The following is a 23,588-nucleotide window of genomic DNA, read 5'->3' on the forward strand; positions in this document are numbered from 1 at the left end:
TACTTCATAATAAAAGCCATATATGAAAAGCCCACAGCAAACCTTATACTCAAAAGGGAAAGATTGAAAGCTTTTCCTCTAAGATCAGGAACAAAACAAGGATGCCTGTTTTTGCCACTTTTCTTGAACATGGTACTACTGGAAGCCCTTGCAGAGCAGTTAATCAAGTAAAAGAAATAAAAGGCATCCAGATTAGAACAGAAGATGTAAAATTATGTTTCCCAATGATACGTTCTTACGTGTATAAAACCCTAAATTTCCACAACAAAACTTTTAGAACTAATAAATGAATTCAGTGAAATAGCAGGATACAAAATGCAGAAAAATTGTTCTATTTCTATATCCTAAGAGTCTGAAAAGTAAATTAAGAAGAAACAATCCCACTTACACTAGCATGAAAAATAAAATACTTAGGAATTAACTTAACCAAAGAGGTGAAGGATTTGTACACTGAAAACTACAAAACATTGCTGAAAGAAATTAAAGACATAAATACATGGAAAGACATCCCATGTCCATAGATTGGAATACTTAATATTTTAAGATGTCAGTAGCACCCAGTGTGATCTACAGATTTGATGCAGTCCCTATCAAATCCCGAAGATTTGTTTTTTGCAGAAATAGAAAAATCATCCTAAAATTTATATCGTATCTCAAGGGACCCCTAGGAGCCAAAACAATGTAGAAAAAGAACAAAGTTGGAGGACTCAGACTTCCTCATTTCGAAACTTACTAAAAAGCTGTAGAAGTAAAACCAGTGTGCTACTGGTATGAAGATAGTCATAAAGACCAATGAAGTACAGTAGGGAGCCCAGAAGTAAACCCTCATCTATATGATCAAATGATTTTAGACAATTGTGCCAAGAACATTTAGTGGGGAAAAGATAAGTCTTTTCTACAAATGTGCTGAGAAAACTGAATATCCACATTTAAAAGAATGCTTGGACCCTTACCTAATAACCATATACAAAAATTAACTCAAAAACCTAAATGTAAAAGCTAAAACTGAAACTCCTAGAAGAAAACATAGAGCAAAATAATAACTTCCCAACGTTGGATTCAGCAGTGATTTCTTAGGTACGGCCCCAAAGCCACAGGCAACAAAAAAATATAATAGACAAATTGGACTTGATGAAAATTAAAAATTTTGTGAATCAAAAGACATAGTAAAAAGAGTACACAGAGTAAAAAGGCAACCCACAGAATGCATTGTATATCTGCTTTAGGTATTCCCTATGGCAAGAACAAAGGCCCTTGAGCTAAAGGTGCAACTTCCCTCCCCCTCCCAATGCTGGCATTTCCTTAAGGATTAAGCATCTTTCCTTAGGCTAGGAACTGATTGCTGTGCTCACCTGTGACCACCCAGCTCGAGACAATAGACTTGCCTAGACCCACTACCTGCTGTGTCCATCAAGTGCTGTGCCGAAAGGGCAATCTTGTGACTATTGTGGGAGGGACATTTCAATCATATGTGAAACATCCTGTTTGGGGGTATATAACCACTCTGTATACCTCACTTCTTCGGTGCCCTTTCTTCCTTCGGGAAGAAAGGCCCCAGGCCATGGTCCTCATATTTTAGCTCAGAATAAACTCTCCCAAATTTTCATTTATAGATTAGTTATGGATTATTTTCATCGACAATGTTTATGTGCCCCCAAATTTCATATGTTCAAGTCCCAATCCCAGTGTGTTGGTATTTGGAGGTGGGGCCTTTAGGAGATATTTAGGTCATGCGCGTGTAGCCCTCATGAATGGGATTAGTGCTCTTATAAGAAACACCAGAGATGATCTCTTTTTTGCGCACGTGGGGCTACAGCAAGAAGCCATCCATCTGCCAACCAGGAGTGGATTCTCACCAGGAACAAAATTGACTGTTGGCATCTTGATCTTGGACTTGCCACCCTCCAGAACTGTGAGAAATAAATTTGTGTTGTTTAAGCCACCCAGTCTGTGGAAATATATGTAGATACACAAAAGATTTGAAAGCAGGATCTCAAAGAGATCTTTATGCTCTCATGTTCATAGCAGCATCATTCACGATAACTAAAGGTTGAAAGCAGCTCTGGAATGTGTTTACAGTATTGAGCAGTACCAACAAATGTTAGAATGGGCTCACAAAAGCAGTTTTGAAATTTTGTCTAGTGTAATAGGATTAACTTTTCTTTTTACTCTTAAATTACTTTATGTTGTATCTGGAAATAATGAATACTCACCACATTAATTATTTTATTTTTGTTTATAGCCTCCTGTTTTTCTATTTAATAGACACGTTTAGGTCGCAGTAAGAACGTATTTGAATGCCAATAAATCTTCTGGTTTACCCTTAATTTTTTGGTCTTTTGTGTCGTGTTTAAATTTAGATATCCAAAGAGAAGAAGAAAAAGTGAAACGTTCTGTGAGAGATGCTGCCAGGAAGGGTCAGAAGGATGTCTGCGTGGTTCTGGCCAAGGAGCTGATCCGGTCAAGGAAGGCTGTGAGCAAGCTCTATGCCTCCAAAGCCCACATGAACTCCGTGCTCATGGGGATGAAGAACCAGCTGGGTAGGACAGCCCTTACCTTACAGCCACCTTGTTAATGCTGGTGCCCTCGCCATGATTAACACCAGTTTCCTTGAATAGGAAGAACAGTTTCAGCTCTGGTTTTTATTTTTTATATTGTCTTAGTTGGGGTGTTATACAAATGCAAAATATAATTATTACTATCATTATTTTATTGTTACTCATTTGCTGCTGCTGCTGCTTCTTTTTTTTGGTGAGGAAGATTGGCCCTGAGCTAACATCTGTTACTAATCTTCCTCCCTCAAAGCCCCAGCACACAGTTGTAAATCCTAGTTGTGGGTCCTTCTCGCTCTTCTTTGTTGGATGCCATGACAGCATGGCTTGACAAGTGGTGCTAGGTCCACACCCAGGATCTGAACTGGCAAACCCTAGGCTGCTGAAGCAGAGTGAGGTGAACTTAACCACTACGCCACCATTATCTGTTTTCTTTTGCCAGTGTTGTTGAAGTAATGGCAAAATCTACATATAAACCTGCGGTATTTAAAATTTAGGATATATTTCCTCTTGTGAACAGTGTTATACAGCGACCTGAGAATTGAGTCACGGAGCAGGAAGTGGGCCTGTGTGTTGGAGGAGGAGAAAGAAGCGTTTCCTCTGTCCTAGGCCCCGCCCCAGGCAGAATTTTGGAACAGGCTGAGTTTGTCTTTAGCTTTTACCCCCCACCTTTTCTGCTGCTTCTCTGGCTCTCCACCTCCTGCTGCCGTACAGCGTAGGGCTCTGCAGACTGCAGAGTGGGTATTCAGCATGCATGTGAACCATCAATTTAATTTTTTAAAACCCATTATAATATTTAACATTAAAATAAATATAGTTTCCCTTCAGCTCCCAGTGTAATACTGGTTGTGATCTTTCACAGGCATCTGTCTCCACATCAGCGACAGCTTGAGCCATAGGTTAAATTTTACATCCAGTCGGCTGCTTTTCTTACTTAATTTCTGTTAAATGAAGAAGTCCTAACTCAGAATTATAGTTCTTTGAGAATGGCAGCAAGTGACTGTCAGATATTTAGACTGAGTACACACTCAGAAATTACAGAGAAATTTTTCACTAAAGAATGTTTTCAGCTCTGTCAGATACCACATTGATGAGTACGTCACACTCAAAGCTTAGAAGACTTGAATCTTTCCGTTTAGAGGCTGGTGGCAAATGAGTACCTAATCCATTATTTGGTTGTATTTGGCTCTGAGGGTATTTCTTTATGTTCAATTTTAACATTTGGATCTGGTTTTTTAATATGTCTAATAATGAATATAGCATCAGATTCTTTCTCCAGATACTGAAGAAAATTATCATGAATTGGAAAAGAGTAAAAAAATACGACAATCAAACTGTACCATGCCTTAACTTTTAAAAACTGTGTCATTTCAGCCCTCGAGTAATGTATTTAGGCTCTTTAAATACTGAATGTATAATGTCGATATATGCCTCTTGAACAAGCCAGGTGTTCAGTACCATGAAGAAATAGTCTTGTCTTAACTGTCATGTTGAGAGCTTAAGTAAATACTCTTGCCTTCTACAGCCAGCATTGAAAGTTTCGTATTTATACCCCCAGTTTTTGCAACATGCTGGAAAGATCCTTGTTCGGTTGACCATGATAAGCTTATTTTAAAAGTCTTCAGTATTTCGTTTACCGAATCAACATCTCAAAACATGTATCTTAGTCTGCCTTTTTTCTCCTATGAATAAAGCACTGTATGTGCAGCTTCTTTTTTCCCCCAATTGCGGGATAATATAGTAGATGTTTATGGACCTATCACCCAGAACCAATATAGTTTGACATTTTGTTATATTTGCCTCAGGTTTTATATTATAAAGGAAATAAAACAGCATTACTAAGATTGGAGCTCCTTTAATGTGCCTTCCCAATTCCATTTCCTTCTTTCACTCCCCAGAGGTAACCACTATTATGAATCTTAAAATTTGTATAAATGATATTGTTATACTATATATACCATCCTCCATTTTTTTCCCCCATTTATCACTGGGGCTTGAAATATACCCATAAAAAATATATTTTTTAACTACTGGATAGTATTCATCACTGGATGGATGCATGACAGTTTATTTTTCTCTTCCCCCATTGATGGACATTTAGGTTGTTTCAATTTTTGCTGTTACTGACAGTGCTGCTGTGAATGTCTTTTCACTTTTGCACATGTGTAAAGGTTTCTCTAGGACAGTTATATACTCAGAAGTGGAATTGCTGGGTTAAAAATAGCTGGGTTTAAATTTTGCTCGAATTGCACAATTGCTTTCCAAAGAGGCTTTACTGTTTTATATTCCCACCAGCAGCGAGTGAGGGTTCTTTTTTCCATACCTTCTCACCACCCTTTGTCAGACTTCTTAATTTTGAGAAAGGTTATCTTGTTATATTTCTCTGGGAACTATCGAAGTTGATCACTCTCCTCTCTTCACCTTTTCTTCGTGCGTACCGACTCCAAAATACCTTTTCAAGCTATTAATAGTTCTCAAATAATCATTAATCTACGTGAGACAATTCTCTTCTCCTGTAGCATGTACTTTCACTAGCAAACATAACAAAAGCTCTTTTATGTACTGCAGCTAATAGCCTGTTATCCTTTAAATATACATCCTTAACAATGTATTTTCTTTGTTTCAAATATATATTATATTGTGGCTTTAACTCAACTAAAAGGCGAAATATCTGCTGCTTGATCTTTAAATGTTAAAGTGCTCTGAGGCTCCTATCCAGATCCTCTGCTCTTTTCCACCTTCGCTGTCTCTCCCCAGGTGATCTCATCTAACCTCATGCATTTAAATGCCAGTGATTTCCAAATTTTTATCTTCAGGCCTGACTTTATCACCTAGTGTGCAGTTGGCATCTCCACTCATGTCTTAGTGAGTATGTCAAAATTCACATGCCCATACAAAAAATCATGGCTGGTCTTACTTCCTCTATATCTCCACCTACTCCCCATATTTTCCCCTGGGAATCCAAGATATCATATAATTGCACCTGTAAATATTTCCACATGGATTTCTAAAAGACAAGGGTTCTATTCCCTGTATTCCCTGGACCTTTAGTTCCTGGGTGTTTTCATGTGATCATTTCCTTTCCACTGTATTTTTCTGTTTCTTTCTGAAAGTAAAAGATTTTAGTCAGCTGTCAGATTTCCCAGACTGATTCTTTAATTTCCTGTTCTTTCCCATTTTCCATTTTGAAAGTATTTATAGTACGTTCCTCACAGGATAGTTGTGAGGCTTAATTCAGTGCCTGGCACATGGTAATTGCTATGATATAGGTTTTACATATTATTGTCGTTGTCGTCATTGATTTTGTCTTTGTGTACTATTTCTTGAGAAATTTCCTCAGCTTTATTTTCTGTTTTTCCTCTTTAATTCTTTTTTTTGGCTATCTTAATTTTCATTTCCAGGAGAGTTCTCTGATAGTTCTTTTTAAAAAAAATCATCCTGTTCTTATTTCAGGAATAAATTTGTTCCTTATTGACATAGTCTTCTTTTTGAAGTTTTCTTGTTTCTTACACTGTTTCTCCGAGCTCCTTCTCCTCACCACCCACTTCTTCCCTCTCTCTCTCCTCTTTTTTAAGAAAGAAGGCGAGAGAGGAAAGCAGGGAGAGAGGGAAGGAGAGAGGGCGGAGGCTGGATTAATAATGTGTAGGCTTCATGAGGACCTTCCCCAGTCTTACCAGGCAGGTAGACTAAGCTACAAAGAGCAAAATGAGAATTCATTTAATAAATCCATTCTTTTAGTCCCCATTATGTGCCAGATATATTGTTGGGCGCTGAAGATAAAATAGTGAACGTTGCAAGCACAGTCATCACCCTCCAGGTATGGGGTGAAAAGCAAATAAGTGGATAAATTTAATAAAAATAATAAATTTAATAAATAAATGGATATTTATAATTGCAAACTGTGATAAGCAACAGGAGATTGTAAAAAAGAAATGCAGAGCCAGCCCTGATGGCCTGGTGGTTAAATTTCGGTGTCCTCACTGCTTCAGCAGCCTGGGTTAGTTTCCTGGTTGCAGAACCACACTCCTCGTCTGTCAGTTGCCATGCTGTGGCAGTGGCTCACGTAGAAGGACTTACAATTAGGATATGCAACCATGCACTGGGGCTTTGGGGAGAAGAAAAAAAGAAAGAGAAAGGTAGTCAAGGATAACTCCTTTCAGGCACTGATGATGTCTGAGGGGAGGATGAGCAGTTGTGTGTGAGTGTGCATGTGTGTGGGAAGGAGTATTCCAACCAGAGTGCCAGGCAGTATGTGTGAAGGCCCTGGGACCAAAAGGAACTGTGTGCTCAAAACACTGAAGGAAGTTCTAGGAGGTTGGGATACCTGAGAGCAAGGGGGAGGGATGGCCAGAGACGATGAGCAGGGAGGTGAAGACGACAGTACACTGTTAGGAGAGCAAGGGTTTTCAGAGACAAGTTCAGGTTGAGACCTGCTGCAGTGATGGTGCAGATAAACTGCAGTGGGAGTTCAGAGGAAAAGTACTTTGGGGAGAATCAAGGAGGCATCTGAATAGAGGCATTAGGGTGCACGAAGGCTCAGATGAAATATTTCAGACTGGGTTCAACAAACAGCACTTGGTTCAGTTTGACAAGAATGCACTAAGGGGAGCAGTGGGCGGTAAAGCTAGAGAGCTAATTTGGAGTCAGAGTTTTGGGAGTTAAGCTGAGGAACTGTAATTTGGTTTCGTAGGCAGTGGAGAGCCTTGGCACGCTGTAAGCACAGAATACAGGAGCAGGGAGGGACTGATGAGGCGAGATGGGAGGCAGTGGGACCTGAGAGGTAATGGGCAGGGCCTGAATAGGTTAGTGCAGTGGGATGGAGTGGAAGAGAGGACACTATGAAGAACCTGTTCTGGATGCAGAGTAAATGGACTTGGTGAGGACAGAAACAAGCCTGAGATGCTCCAAGCTCTTGAACCTGGAATGACTGCAGGGCCATTAAAAGACATTGGAAACGGAGGGAAAGGAATGGGCCTGAGAGATAGGAGAGTCTATTTGGGGCTCCAGTCTAGCTCTGTAGGATCAACCTGCTTCCCCAGCACTAAGCACAATGCCTGGTGAGAGGACTCCCCAGGGAGGGTTGTTGAGAGGGTTTAAAGTAGGATATTGCTTGTTGGCAAATTAAATACAGCAGAGAAGGGAACTGAGGCTAGAACCCGGGAAAGAGCAGGAGGGAGGAGTCTCCCTTTCGGGAGTGAGAAAAGAGAATACTAGAAATACTGTAATGAGAGTTCCCAAGAGGTCTTTGTCCATTTTGCCCTTGGATAGCCCCCTCCTACCCCTAGTGTGTTGCTGCTCTGAAAAGCCACCATTTGATGAAGTCATTTCTTTTCCTTAAGGTGTTCCTCTGTTAAAATGCAGATGTCCCTGCAAAGGGTAATATGTTAAGTCTTGTCGGCTATTAATACATTGTCATGAATAGATGCTTTCCAAGTGATAGCTTTCTGACAGCAGCTTCTTGCAAAATAAGACAGATGATGAGTTTAATTGGGGGAGAAAGTTAAGAGAGAGGTTCAAAGGTGAGGCAGGAAATAGAATTATCTCATGATTCAGCAATTCCACTTCTAGGTATACACCCAGAGAATTGGAATCAGGGACTCAAACAGATGTTTGTACATTCGTGTTCATAGCAGCATTATTCACAGTAGGCAGAAGGTAAAGGCAATTCAGTGTCCATTGAAGGCTGAATGGGTAAGCAAAATGTGGTACACAGTGGATATACACAGTGGAATGTAATTCAGCCTTAAAAAGGAAGGAAATTATTTACTTAATTTTTATTGCAGTAACATTGGTTTATGACATTCTATAAATTTCAGGTGTACATCATTATATTTTGATTTCTATGTAGGCTACATCATGTTCACCACCCAAAGACTAATTACCATTTGTCACCATACACATGTGCCCTTTTACTTCTTTCTCCCTTCCCCCTCCTCTTTCCCCTGGTAATCAGCAATATAATCTCTATATCTATGTGTTTGTTTGTTGTTGTTTTTATCTTCCACTTATGAATGAAATCATATATAGTATTTGTCTTTCTCTATCTGACTTATTTGGCTTAGCATTATACCCTCAAGGTCCATCCATGTTGTTGCAAATGGCAAAATTTCATCTTTTTTTTATGGCTGAGTAGTATTCCATTGTATATATAGGCCACATTTTCTTTTCATCCATTGATGAGCACTTAGGTTGCTTCCAAGTCTTGGCTATCGTGAATAATGCTGCAGTGAACATAGGGGTGCAAATATTTTTTGAATTAGTGTTTTCATGTTCTTCAGATAAATACTCAGAAGTGGAATAGTTGGATCATAGGGTTGTTCTATTCTTAATTTTTTGAGGAATCTCCATACTGTTTCCCATAGTGGCTGCACCAGTTTACATTTCCACCAGCAGTGTATGAGGGTTCCCTTTTCTCCACATCCTCTCTAAAGATTCTTATTTCTTGTTTTTTTAATAATAGCCATTCTGATGGGCATGAGGTGATATTTCATTGTAGTTTTGATTTGCATTTCCCTAATAATTAGTGATGTTGAAAATCTTTTCCTGTGCCTGTTGGCCATCTTTACATCTTCTTTGGAAAATGTCTGTTCAGATCCTTTGCCCATTTTTAAATTGGGTTGTTTGTTTTTTGTTGTTGTTGAGTTGTGTAAGTTCTTTATATATTTTGGATATTAACCACTTATCAGATATATGGTTTGCAAATATCTTCTCCCAGTTGGTAGGCTGTCTTTTCATTTTGTTGGTGGTTTCCTTTGCTGTGCAGAACCTTTTTAGTTTGATGTAGTCCCATTTATTTATTTTCTCTTTTGTTTCCTTTGCCTAGGTAGACATGATATTCAAAAAGATACTGCTAAGACCAGTGTCAAAGAGTGTACTGCCTATGTTTTCTTCTAGGAGTTTTATGGTTTTAGGTCTTACATTCAAGTCTTTAATCCATTTTGAGTTAATTTTGTATATGGTGTAAGATAGTGGTCTACTTTCATTCCTTTGCATGTGGCTGTCCAGTTTTCTCAACACCATTTATTGAAGAAACTTTCCTTTCCCCGTTTGTATGTTCTTGGCTCCCTTGTTGGAAATTAGCTGTCTGTAGTTGTGTGGCTTTATTTCTGGGTTCTTGCTTCTGTTCCATTGATCTGTGTGTCTGTTTTTGTACCAGTACTGTGCTGTTTTGGTTACTGTAGCTTTGTAGTATGTTGTGAAATCAGGGAGTGTGCTACTTCCAGCTTTGTTCTTTTTTCTCAGGATTCCTTTGGCTGTTTGTGGTCTTTTGTTGTTCCATGTAAATTTTAGCTTTCTTTGTTCTATTTCTATGAAAAATGTTCGTGGGACTTTGATAGGGATTGTGTTGAATCTGTAGATTGCTTTAGGAAGTGTGGACATTTTAACCATGCTTATTCTTCCAGTCCGTGAGCACAGAATAGCTTTCCATTTCTTTGTGTCTTCTATTTCTTTCAAAGTTTTATAGTTTTCACTTTATAGATCTTTTACCTCTTTGGTTAAATTTGTTCCTAGAAATTAATTCCTGTATTTTATTCTTATTGTTGTGATTGTAAATGGGATTGTGTTTTTGATTTCTGCTATTTCGTTGTGTTAGTGTATAGAAATGCAACTGATTTTTGTATGTTGATTTTGTACCCTGCAACTTTGCTGTGTTTGTTTATTATTTCTAATAGTATTTGGTGGATTCTTTAGGGTTTTCTGTATATAAAATCATGTCATCTGCAAATAGTGACAGTTTTAGTTCTTCCTTTCTAGTTTGGATCCCTTTTCTTTCTTTTTCTTGCCTAATTGCTCTGGCTAGGACTTCCCATACGAAGTTAAATAAGAGTGGTGACAGTGGGCATCCTTGTCTGGTTCCTGTTCTCAGAGGATGGCTTTCAGTTTTTCACCATTGAGTATGATGTTAGCTGTGGGTTTGTCATATATAGGCTTTATTATGTTGAGGTACTTGCCTTCTATACCCATTTTATTCAGAAGTTTCATCATAAATGGATGCTGGGGAAGGAAGTTCTGACACGTTACAACATGGATGAACTTTGAAGGCATTATGCTAAGTGAAATATGCTTCTCACAAAAGGACAAATACTCTATGATTCTGCTTCTGTGAGGTACCTAAAGTAGTCAGATTTATAGAGACAGAAAGTAGAACAGTGGTGGCTAGGAGTTGGAGGGGGTGGGGAATGGGAAGTTAAGAGTTAATGGGGACAGAATTTCAGTTTGGGAAGATGAAAAAAGTTCTGAAGATGGATAGTGGTGATGGTTGCACAACAATGTGAATGTACTTAAGGCCTCTGAACTGTACACTTAAAAGTGGTTAAAACAGTGAATTTAATGTTATGCATATTTTGCCACGATAAGAGAAAAATGGTGGGTCGCACCTGGGTGCTGAGCCATAGTGGGGTCCTGGTGGCAGGGACTGAATATGAGCTCTGTGCCCTTGGGTGGTTGGGGCAGAGTGTCTAGAGGAGCAAGAAAGGCAATACAAGCTGGGAGGGCCAGGCCCGGCACTGCCTCTCCCAGGCCTGCTGTGGTCTCCTTCTTTGGCCTGTTGCTCTGTTTTGCTTCCTTGCTTTGATTGGAGCACTTGAAAGTGAGTTTGCAAAGAATAGATCTTTGATGTGAAACATAATGTTTGTGGAATTTAAACCAATGTTGAATCACGTACATTTTCCATAATTTTTTAGTATTTTTAATTTAAAAGTTATGTAGGTTTACTGTAAAAAAAATTACAGAAATATATGAAATAAAAAGTATATGGCCAGCAGTTCCCTTGTCTTGGCCTCAGCCCTCTTGTCCACTAGTTGTGACTGTTAGCATTCCATCCAAACTGTCGTGCAGTTTGCTCTTTCAGTCTAACAGAACGTCATTATATATGGACAGTTATTTGTTACCCAGGTCTACAAGACCAAGCCCTTAAATAAACAAATAGGAACAGACTTTTCCCTTTATTTGGCATTTAATATTTAACTGGGATCTAGCATGTGCAAAATTAAAATTCAGTTTCTTCAAGGCTTGCTGAACAATAGTAATCTTCTAAAATAAACATGTATCTGTGTTATGCATTGTCCACAGTTTATTCAGTGGTTTTAAATGTGTCCCTTCATAACTTTTACAAATTCAAATTCCATAGAGCAAATTGTCTTTTTCAAATGAAATATTTTTCCTTTACACAAAATACAATATTAAGAAATTTTTTAAAGGGTGAAAGCATCTTCCTTCCTAGCAATTTGATTGTTTCCATTTGTTTCATATTTAATTTTAGTTGTTATTCGCATGAATACTTATTTTACTCAGCTGTAAGTGTGGTGTAAGAACACAGAATTGGCGTTAAGCGACAGTGACACGAGACAGTCGTCCGTCTAGTGTTGTAAAGCTTATCCCTGTAGCAAGCTCATCGGAAAGCCGTTTTCACCCCCTTTAGCTTTGCTTCCCACAGACACGCCTTTTCTGAGCTGTGTTTTCATAGTGTTCCTTTTTATTTTTAATGGATAAGGAACAGCCATACAAAGAATATTTCTGTTACTTTTATACGATTAATTACTGGTATAGTCAAAGATTGTGTACAAAATTTATCTTAGAACCTAGTGCTGGAAAAAAAACATCTTTCCCGGTGAAACAGTGTGCCTCTGCCGGGGAGCGTCCCACAGCCCTGAACCCTATTAACCTTTGTGCCTTTGCTGTTGAGAGGCTCGAAGCTACATTTATTCTCCGCATGGGAATACAGTCTTTTCTGAGGATTTTTATACTCTTTTCTGAGGAGTTTTTTTTAAATTAAGGTTTTTGTTTTGTGCTAATTGTAGATTCACATACATGCAGTTGTAAGAAATAATACAGATAATTCTGTGTACCCATTACCCGTTTTGCCCCAGTGGTAACATCCTGTAGAATTATAGTGCAATATCACAACCAGGCTGTTGGCACTGATAGAGTCAAGCTACAGAACGTTTCCAGTTTCCATCTCTACAGGGATCCCTTATCTTGCACTTTCATAACTACACCCACTTCCCTCCATCCCCACTCCCTGCTTAATCTCTGGCAACCACTAATCTGTTCTCCATTTTATAATTTTGTTATTTCAAGAATGTTATATAAATGGAATCAGACAGTATATAACCTCTTGAGATTGGCTTTTTTTCACTCAGCATAATTCTCTGGAAATTAACCTCAGTTTTTGCTTGTATCACTAGTTCATTCCTTTTTTATTGCTGAGTAGTATTCCATGGTGTGGATATACCAGTTTGTTTAACCATTCACCTGTGGAAGAACTTCCAGGTTGTCTCCAGTTATCAGCTATTATGAATAAAGCCGCTATAAAAGTTTACAGGTTTTTGCTTGAATATAGTCTTCATTTCTCTGTGATAAATGCCCAGGAGAAGAATTTATGGTTGCGTATAAGAAATTGTCAAGCTGTTGGCCAGAGTGGTGGTACTATTTTAAATTCCCACCTGCCAGTGAGTGATCCAGTTTTTCTGCATCCTTTGTAACATTTGGCAGTATCACTGTTTTTTATTTTAGCCATTCTGATGGGCTGTCTGATTGTAGTTTTAATTTGCATTTCCCTAATGGCTAATGAGTAGGTCGTTTTTTCATGTGCTTATTTGCCATCCACATCTCCTCTTTGGTGAAATAACACTTCTCTACTTTTTTGTGTATGTTCGAAATTCTCTACATAATCTGCTATAAGATTAATACTTTTATGTTTATTTCTGTTTTTTAGTTTCTTTTCCTAGATCAGTTGGTCTGGTTTTGACACAAGTATGCAGTCATTTTGTGTCTGTACTTGAAAATTTTGGAAGAACTAGTTTCTGTTAGTTGAAAACCCTCCCTCTCCTTTTGCCATATGAAATTGGTTACTGTTTTATTTATTTCTATAAAGAAACATTCTGGAGTTTTTATGGTCAATACAAAAAAGGAAAAATGCACTTCTGACCTAATACTAAATATGTCATTATCTGGAGGAGCACCTGAGTCTTTGTAAAACCACCTCAATGTTGTTTGCTATTAAGACACTAGTATGTTTAGCATTTTTTTAATACAATTTGAACATGATAGTTTTCTCTGTTGTTCTCTAAATTCATTCATTGGTTTATTCAACCAGTATTTGATGTCAGCCATGTCAGGCACAATGCTAGGCACTGCGAATAAAATCATGAGTTCCTCTCCAAATACAAAAGAAATCTAGTGCTCAACATCAAATCTTGGGCAGTACACGTCCCAAAATGAGAAGCTGACCAAGATTAGCGTGGTCCCTGCACAAGGATGACATGCAAATCCGTGAAGGGTACCATATAAAAAAACAAATCTGCCCATTGTGTCCCCACCGTATAGAGCTGTCAGCGGGGCCTGCAGTGCACCCGAGGGAGGGATGAGTGCCAGGGCCCTTCAGCGGGAGGGAGCCTGGGAGACCGGAAGAGCTGCAGAAAGGCCCAGGGGTGGGCTGGGGAGGGGCTTAGCAGACAGAGCTGTAACCGTGAAACACTGCTCATTTTATTTCATCATCCTCTGTGTGACTTTGTTCTTTCTCATTTTAAATGTCAGCCAGTTTTTGTAATGCTAACATTAACATTTTCTGTAGAATTTTAACCTTTTTATCTTGGAGATTCTTTTTTATCGTAAAATATACATAGCTAAAAATCTTCTATACTCTGCTTATTCATCCCTCCCCCCGCCAACCCCTGACAACCACTGGTCTTTTTAGTGTCTCCATAGTTTTGCCTTTTCCAGAATGTCCTATAGTTGGAATCATACGGTATGTGGGCCTTTCAGATTGGCTTCTTTCACTTAGTAATACACATGTACATTTCCTCTGTTTCTTTTCATGGCCTGATAGCTCCTTTCTTTATAGTGCTGAATAATATTCCATTAACTGGATGTACCACACTTTATCCATTATCATTGTTCACTTGAAAGCAACATCTTGGTTGCTTCCAAGTTTTGGCAATTATGAATAAAGCTTCTATAAACATCTGTGTGCAGGTATTTGTGTGGACATATGTTTCAACTCATTTGGGTAAATACGAAGGAGCACAGTTGCTGGATCACATGGTAAGAGTATGTCTAGTTTTGTAAGAAACTGCCAAACTGTCTTCCAAAGTGGCTGTAGCATTTTGCTTTCCCACCAGGAATGAAGGAGAGTTCCTGTCGCTGCACCTCCTCACCGGCATTTCATGTTGTCTGTGTTTTAGGTTTTGACCATTCTAATAGATGTACAGTGGTATCTCATTGCTTTAATTTTCAATCGCCTAATGACATATGATGTTGAACATCTTTTCATGAGCTTTATTGCCATCTGTATATCTTCTTTGGTGAGGTTTCTATTTAGATCTTTTGTCCATTTTTAATTGGATTGTTCATTTTCTTATTGTTGAGTTTTAAGAGTTCTTTGTATACTTTGGATAATAGTATCAGATATGTGTTTTGCAAATATTTTCTTCCAGCTTTTGCCTTGTCTTCTCATTCTCTTGTAGGGGTGGACTATTTTTTATTATAAAATAATTTTTATCTGCCATACATGCTTCTTTCCTTGTGGAACATAGAAAATACATTTTAGTGTAGTCTTTTATTTTCCTCTCTATAAATGTACCGTCTTTGTTTTGAGTTTCCAGTGTACAACATACATTTATTTTGGCTTTTTAAAAATCCTCTTCCCCAATCCTCTCTGATTAGTTATCAAGTTAAATCTTTTTGGAATTAGTTTTATTTCTAAGTTCATTTTTGTTTCCTCTTTTCCCCACTGTATTGACTCTTCCTTTTCTTGTTTCGACAATCAGAAATACCTTTGTCAAAATACAAATTTTTCAGTATTTAACTTGATGCTTGTCACACCATGTTTTTTTCTCTGTCTCACATCTTTTTTCTTGTTTTTACTAATTCAGCTCAAAAAATGTTTATTGAACACGTCATGTTCGGGCACTCTCTCTGGGATACGGACTCAACATGCAAATTAGGATAAAACATGGGCCTATGTAGACCCATGTAGACCCATGTAGACATCAAACTTCTATCATTCAAAGAGAATTATGGGGAATTTGCTTTATTTTTACCCTTCTCTTCTTCCCATCACTTACCTTTTTACAATAGTCAGTAGTAACATTAACGTTTTAGAATTTCTGTCTTTTTTATATCATTATAATGGCACATATAATTTATTGCTTATTTCAGCCATATAGATTCTTGACACTTCCTCTATAATTATATTAATCTTAATAAATAGGTAACTATTTTACTTTCCCATTCCAAAGTTAAGGGGAATGAAGCATTCTCTGCAACTAGCAAACTTCCTTACTCCTTTAGAAAGATCACAAATGCTGTGTGTGTCACTAGGCATTTCCCGGGCATTCTTGTTTTCCCGTAGATGAGAAAGCTTCCTAGCGTCTGGATTCGAAGGGAGGTCAGTTTGCAGGGACTCCTGGCGGAGGGGCACTGCAGTGCTTGGGGAGGTCTGCGTGCCGGTTTTGGTGAACAGCTTGATGTAGAGCAGTTCTCAGAACTTTCAAGTGTCAGGAAATTCCAAAACAGATTTGAGGGGTTGCCAACTTTTTATTTTGACATGTTAAAGACTTTGGGGGGGAAATGATCGTTGCTACTACGGTGATTTCTTATAGAGAATATAGCATGTATATGATCTCAGACTACAGAGAATTTTTCTGTAGCAAGCAACTGTGACCACCTTACGCTGACACACACGCAAACTCACTACATCTTATCCTGATTTCTCTCATTTCCTCAAGACCAGTGGCTGGTTCCTCACAGAACAGCTGCCATCCATCAGCTGGTGGATAGGGAGCTCTACTTGGGGAGCCTAAAGCCTCCTGTTTTCCGTTGTGGCCCCGGCAAGGTCTAGGGCTGTTGTTCCCATGTGTGATGTGCCCAGAGTGTCACAGTCACTCCTAGCTGGCTGCCTTCGCTGAAGGTCAGATGCAGGCCTTCAGGCCACTCTCCAGGCTGGCTAGTTGCTGTGAGTGCTCAGTTTGTACCTATTGTCGGCGAAGTAACACACAATTTAGAAACATCAGTCTCTTGGTCAGCTAGCTCAGTAATGTATTCCGTAGGTACAGAAATAGCCTTGGGAGTCCACCTACTGCTGCTGCCTTTTACTAGAATAGCTTGTAATTTGGCTGTCTCTCTCTATTCCATCCTGCGTCATCTTCTGTTGAGCATCCTAACCGTTATCTTTCCCTTTCAGCGGTTTTGCGAGTGGCTGGTTCCCTGCAGAAGAGCACAGAAGTGATGAAGGCCATGCAGAGTCTTGTGAAGATCCCAGAAATCCAGGCCACCATGCGGGAGCTATCCAAAGAGATGATGAAGGTGACCTAGGGCTCCCCTGTCTCCTTCCAGACCACTGAGAGTCACCTTAGGGACTGGGGCTAGGGGTGGACAGGAATGGACAGACCACTTTTGCCAGACAGAAATGATTCTGAGGACAGAGGAGCAGCTTTTAACACTGGTTGAACTCATCTGAGCTGAGCTTGGCAGAGGCTGGGTCAGATTGCCAGAGTGTTCCTTAGAAGAAGCGAAAGTAGATCCAGAGCCCTAGGAAAGGTGGGGGATCCAGGGAGCACCTGTTCAGGATTCGGGGAGCTAGGAGGGTTTACAGGCTCTGACATGAGCAGGAAACAGAAAAACCCAGGTCCCTCCAACTGCTCCAGGGCAGTGTTAGTGAAGCTGGCGAGGGCTCTCGTTCTAGACCGGGGATTGGCAAATATTTTCTGTAAAGGGCCCAATAGTAAACGTATTTTACATTTTGTGGGCTGCACATTTCTGTTGTAACTGCTCAACTTTGCTCTTTAGTGTAAAAGCGGCTATAGATAATATGTAAAAAACTGAGCATGACTGTGTTCCAGTAAAACTTTAGTTACAGAAATGGACAGTGGGCCAGATTTGGCCTGTGGGCTGTAGTTTGCTGACCCCTATTTGAGACTAAAAAGGAGAGACTGAGAACCAAATAAAAAGCAATAAATACTTGCCACTCCCAGGATCAGGGCCTGGCAAGGACCTATACGGTGGCCTTCAGACAGGGTCAGGGCTCCTGAGGGCGTTGTCATTGAGCCCCCTGCCAGCCGGTGGTGCATCACACACACTGGCCCAGCGACCCTGTGAGGTAGCTATTTTTTTCTCCCATTTTACACAGCAGGAAGCTGAGTCTTCAAGTTACCAGGTAACTTACCTAAGTGACCTTGGTAGTAAGTGACAGATCTGGGGTTGGGGCACAGATGTCTGACCTTACTGCCAGAGCTGCCTCAGAGGAAATGGTGACAGGAAGTGCCTCATTCTGGTGCTGGTTCGTGCTTTGAACCTGTGGCCTGAGAGCCAAGATTGTACACCTGAAATTCTTGTTTATAGCTCATGCATAGAAATTACTTCCCGTCCTCCTAAAGAATTTCATTTATGAACTTGAATTATATATGGAGTTCTACGGCATTGCTGCGAGGAACTGGAGAAGATTGATGGAAAAGGAAGGCAACGTAAAAAGCCCAGGTCTTTGGAGTGAGAAATCTTTGGGCAGTAGTACTAAGGAGGGAACCACGTCAGGAGGGTGTGTCCTTTAAAAGTGGTGTGTGTGGGCCAGCCCAGTGGCATAGTGGTTAGGTTTGCACAGTCCACTTCAGCAGCCTGGGCTTCATGGGTTCAGATCCCAGGCATGGATATACACACCACTCATCAAGCCATGCTGAGGCGGCATCCCACAGGCAGAAAAATAGAGTAAGATTGGCACAGATGTTAGGTCAGGGCCAATCTTCCTCACCAAAAAGAAAAAAGTGGTGTGTGGATGTCTCATCCCCCAAGTTGTAGTGGCTGTCCATGTAGAACTGGATAACAGGTAATTCTTCGAGTGACTTCAGGCCTGCTCATTCTAACTCCTGGAACCACCAGGATCTGAAAGGGGATGTCTTTGTTGCAATCTGGGATCTTTTCCACAATGGTTTCCGAATCCTGAAAGTAATAGAGATTTGGAGGACGACTTGCATGTAGTAGATAGTAAACATTTACTGAATTCAGCCGAGGATGCCTCCTCAGGTACAGACTGAAGCCTCTGACGGGGGCCCAGCTCCTCAAAGGCAGGGATGTGATCTTAGTCACTCCCGTTGTCCCCAGACCCTGGCCTGTGGTGTGGCACAGAGCAGGCATTTGATGAATGGTTACCAGCTGATTGATTGATTGAATGAATGAGTGAATGAATGGCACCTTCTCCCTCCAGGATGTGGAGGGCTGTTAACAATCAGGATCCTGGTAGACTCTTTTAACCAGTTAGGGAGTATGCATTGAACCTCTTGTACAGTAGCCTCCAGCACTAAGATGATGTCCTCAGGCCAGAGGCTCCACCTGTGTGACCAGGAAGGTGAATTTGATTATTTGTTCACTTGGGTTGAGGAAAGGGTCTGTGAATGGGCACAATATGATACTAGCTAGATTCACGTCATTAGGAGTCACTCATATGGTCTGGCAGGAGACGGGCTGGCTCTCAACCTGCTCTCATCAGCACGGCCAGTGAGAGTTGTGCCCTGGCTGAGAGCAGGGAGCCTCGACCTGCTCCTTAGATCAGTGGAGTGTCGAGGGACAAAGCACGGGGCTCAGTTCTCACAGGGACAAAGCAGTCAGATTTTTCTCTGGCAGCTTCTCAGAGGCCTGACCCCAGGCTTTCCGTCAGCCCCTTCCCACCTCTTCTGCCCAGGGATGCCACCGGCCCTCTTTTTGACATTGGAGGGGGCTGTTCTGACCTTTTGCTTCAAAACCAAAAGAACCAGTCAGTAGTGCTTTATCTGGGAGCTGAGGACGCTGTTCAGCAGGGAAGACTGTGGGTCTGCTTGTGTTGGCCCGTGTTAGGGAATGGTTCTCTTGTGCCCCACAGTGGTGCCCTGCTCCCCGAGAACAAAGGAGGATGACTGGCTGGGTCAGGTTGCCAGCACAGGGCAAGCAGTAGAGTCTGGGCATTACGTTGATGGGTCCAGAAATGCTGTCTGGCCATCTCTCTGGGGAGTGGGTGATCAGGCTTTGGTGAATTGATCAATCCTTGCCAGACCCAATGGACTGACCCGGTGCCAGCAGCTGTACCTGGAGCTCTGAAGTACTCATCAGGTCTCTCTGGGATTCTGGGGAGCCCTCACCATGTTCTTGGTGTTTGTTGTTAGAGTATCTGCTATGACTCCAGCCAGTTTTCACACTGTGTTTCACCTCCTGCACTCACAGATTATATTTGCAATGTCAGGGCAGATGCTTCACCAGACAGCTCAGGACGTCCTCTCATCTGTCAGCAGGTTGTTCCCCAAGTGCCTTTAGGGTCTGAGTCACTTTGTGAAGCTCTGCTGCTAAGGCCCCCTCCAACCTTGGTGCTAACTTCGGAGAGCAGTTTCCCTTTGGCCTTTGGCCTTTCTGCAGAGAGGACAGACAGCATGCAGTGCTTCCTGCGGCCAACTGTCTCGTGTGTTAGCCCTCGAAACAGCGGACTGGATTGGAGACACAGGAGCTCGGCTGGTGCTGGACCCATAGAGCTGTCTGTTGGGAGCAGATTTAACAGTTGAGGGAAGTGACCTGGTTTATTCTGTGTTTAGGCTGGGATCATAGAGGAGATGTTAGAGGACACTTTTGAAAGCATGGACGATCAGGAGGAAATGGAAGAAGCAGCAGAAATGGAAATTGACAAAATTCTCTTCGAAATTACAGCAGGTATGACCCCGAGAGTCTCCTCTTTCTCCCCTCCTTTTATGGCTGTTCTTCCTGCAGTCACTAAATTATCTAGTAGCTTTTTCTGTAGGCTGGAACTCCCTTACTTCTTCATTTTTAATTTCAGATTATGCAAGTTATTTCTTGAAAGCTAGGCACAATATCTAGAATCATCTTTTAAAAGAATACAAAGCATTTTTTAAATTCCTAGAGTTTTCAACCTGTTAAGGGGGAATATTGCGCTCACATCGTACTGTTGGGAGTCCCACTTGCGGTATAGACTTTGTTGAAAGCAGTTTGGCAGTATCTGTCAGAAGCCTTTGACCTAACAGATTGACTTCTGGGAGTTACTCTAGAAGTTAAGGATGTGCTGAAGATTTAACTCAGGGATGTCTGTAGTGAGCACTATTTATAATGCTCAAAACTTTGAAATGCCTCATGATAGAATATTGATTGGATTAATCGTTATATCTGTTTTAATGGAATACTTTATAGTTGTGATAATGTAGAAATATCTTCATTGACATGGCAAGATGTTCACAATATATTATGTGGAAAAAGCCTTGTTACTTAAATACACACTTTTGTGTAAAAAACATGCCCAGAAAAAGTCTGCAAGGGGGATAAATTAAAATAGTTATCTCTGAGTGATGGTTAATGAGTTTTTAAACTTTATTTTTACTTCTGGATTTTCTGAGTTTTATGTTTAATAAAAAATATAATTGGTGAGATGTAATTTTTATTTCTTTGTGTTATCTTGTTGGGAGAAAGAAGGCTAGTTACTCCAGGAAAACATTTTGTGAAGGTTTGGAAACAATTTAGTTTTACTGAGAGAGGAGATTTGACATCTTCATGAATCTTGAAAATTAAATATTCATCACTGTTTAGGAATTTAGATCAAGAGCTTCAGAACCAAAATTCTTACAATCAAAATCCTTACCGTTATTATAACTTTGGTATCATTACAATTTGGTGTTTGCACATTTGTCCTAGGGAGCGAAACCCCACCACAGCAGCTTGATTTGTTGCCCTTTTCTGTTTCTCGTTAGACCAACCCAGGCATGACAGGCAGGGGAGAGCAGGACACTTCCTTCAGCCGATGTTTTGTTCATCTGTTTGCTCTGTTTCTCTTCAGGGGCCTTGGGCAAAGCACCTAGTAAAGTGACTGATGCCCTTCCAGAGCCTGAACCTCCAGGAGCAATGGCGGCCACAGACGGAGGAGGAGGAGGAGGAGGAGGAGGAGGCCCTGGAGGCCATGCAGTCCCGGCTGGCCACGCTCCGCAGCTAGGGGCCGCCCAGCTGGGCGCCCAGGCTCTTCTCCTGGCCCACCCACCTGGTGTGCACACACTCCTCTGAAGCAGCCGCTGTTTTATGTCTCTTGCACTACACCTCTGAATGAGGCCTTGCGTTTGGGAGAAGGTCCTCTGCTAATCTCTTTTCACTCTCTGCAGAGGTTTTGGGATCTCAACGGGATTGTTCTTGAGAGGTGGTGTAATAAATGCATCATTTTCAGGAGTATAAACAGAAGCATCTTTCTGGAGGGACAGCAAAGAAATCTGTCTTCTTGCGAAACACTTCTGAGAATAGAGTTGATTGCCTGAATGTTAAGGACTCTGTACATTTTTTGGTCTGTAAAACACTATATAAATGAATTTTAATAAACTTCTGCTTTAACATTTGGTCTCATTGTAGACTGTCATGTGTGATGAACTCTCAAGGTGTTTGCTGTCCCAAGTTATTTCACGTTGGGCTTGGAAAGAGAAGAGGTGCTAAGGCCAGGCATATGGGGCTCGGACACTCAGCAGCAGAGGCTTCTGCTCTGTGGATGCTGCTCCTCAGCCTTCGCACATGTGGTGTGGGAGCCACTCTTCTACATTTTGTCATCTCTGTAACCTAACGGATACTTGGGAATTGTGAGCCCTTGTCCTGTTGGCTGGATGGCTGTATTATGTCCTGAGGTGTGTGTGTAGCTTTCCCTCCTTCCCATTGCAAGTTGCACCCAGAGCCGACAGCCATGTGATTAGGACTCTTTCACCTCTGATTGTCTTTCCTTGCTTTGAGCTGGTTGTCTTGGATGTGTGGAATATGAGCCTACACGTCAGTGTTTTCTCAAAGCCAGGAGCTGAGCAGCGAGAGGAGGCATGGTGTGGTCACGCATTATAAACAACTCTCACACATCTGAGACATTCCTAAGTTACATTTATAAATAATTCAGCAGTAACAATTTATATTGGTGTGTGATCGTTTCCATAACTCTTTGATATATGTGATCTCATTCAGTCTTCACAAATAAGGACAACAGCTCAGTTTGCTGAAGTAACATTCTTAAATCACAAGAAGTGGCAGAGCTGGGGTTCAACCCGCATCCCTCTGGTCCAAGTCCTGTGTGCACTAAACTAACCAGGCAGGAAGAAAACCCAACCACTCTCTCATAGGCTGGTTTTTATAGATTATCTAGAGAAATTCTGATGTCTCAGATGTTGCTGCAATGAGGTCCTTCTGGTCTCATCATGCAAAATGGCACTCTTGAAACCAGAGGACCATCCTGTTACTCTTGATTTCATCTTCAGGATAGTTTTTTAAGTAAACGTTTTCTGGAGCAGTTTTAGGTTCACAGCACGATTGAGTGGAAAATACAGAGTTCCTGTGTACCTCTTGCCCTGATAGATGCAGCTCCCCTACTTGTGTGTATTGACAGCCCACAGCACAAAAATACCTCTGTTATTGGAATCATACAGTAAGTAGCTCTTTCACATTGGCTTCTTTCACTTGGTAATATGCGTGTAAGTTTCCTCTGTCTTTTCATGGCTTGATAACTCATTTCTTTATAGCACTGAATAATCCATCGTCTGGATGTATCACAGTTTATCCATTCACCTACTGACAGACATCTTGGGTGTTTCCAAGTTTTGGCAATTATGAATGAGCTTTAAATGTCTGTGTGCAGGTCTTTATGTGGACATATGTTTCACCTCATTTCAGTAAATAGCAAGAGCACAATAGCTAGATCATATGGTAAGAATATGTCTAGTTTTGTAAGAAGCTGCCAAACTGTCTTCCAAAGTGGTTGCACCGTTTTGCATTCTCACCACAGTGCATGAGAGCTCCTACTGCTGCACCTCCTCACCAGCATTTGGTGGTGTGTTTTGCATTTTGACCATTCTAATAGGTGTATGGTGGTATCCCATTGTTATTTTGATTTGCAATTCCCTAATGACATGATGTTGAACATCTTTTCATGTGCTTTTTTACCACCTGTATATATCTTCTTTGGTGAGGTTTCTGTTTAAGGTTCTTTTGCCCATTTTTAATTAGGTTGTTCATGTTCTTATTGTTGAGTGTTGAGTTCTTTGTATACTTGGAATGATAGTCCTT

General features: G+C 40.8%; 1 protein-coding gene across 1 annotated transcript in view; it reads left to right on the top strand.

Annotated features, from left to right (window-relative positions):
* Positions 1-21,892, top strand: part of CHMP3 (charged multivesicular body protein 3) — a 67,921-nt gene extending 46,029 nt beyond the window's left edge. The window contains 5 exon segments of the mRNA XM_070573697.1: positions 2,361-2,540; positions 16,738-16,859; positions 20,102-20,216; positions 21,349-21,425; positions 21,427-21,892. Coding sequence (XP_070429798.1) covers positions 2,361-2,540; positions 16,738-16,859; positions 20,102-20,216; positions 21,349-21,425; positions 21,427-21,501 — 569 coding nt within the window. The 3' untranslated portion in view covers positions 21,502-21,892.
* Positions 21,893-23,588: the final 1,696 nt, after the last annotated feature.

Source organism: Equus przewalskii, chromosome 14 (assembly GCF_037783145.1).
Source record: "Equus przewalskii isolate Varuska chromosome 14, EquPr2, whole genome shotgun sequence".
Classification (NCBI taxonomy): Eukaryota; Metazoa; Chordata; class Mammalia; order Perissodactyla; family Equidae; genus Equus; species Equus przewalskii.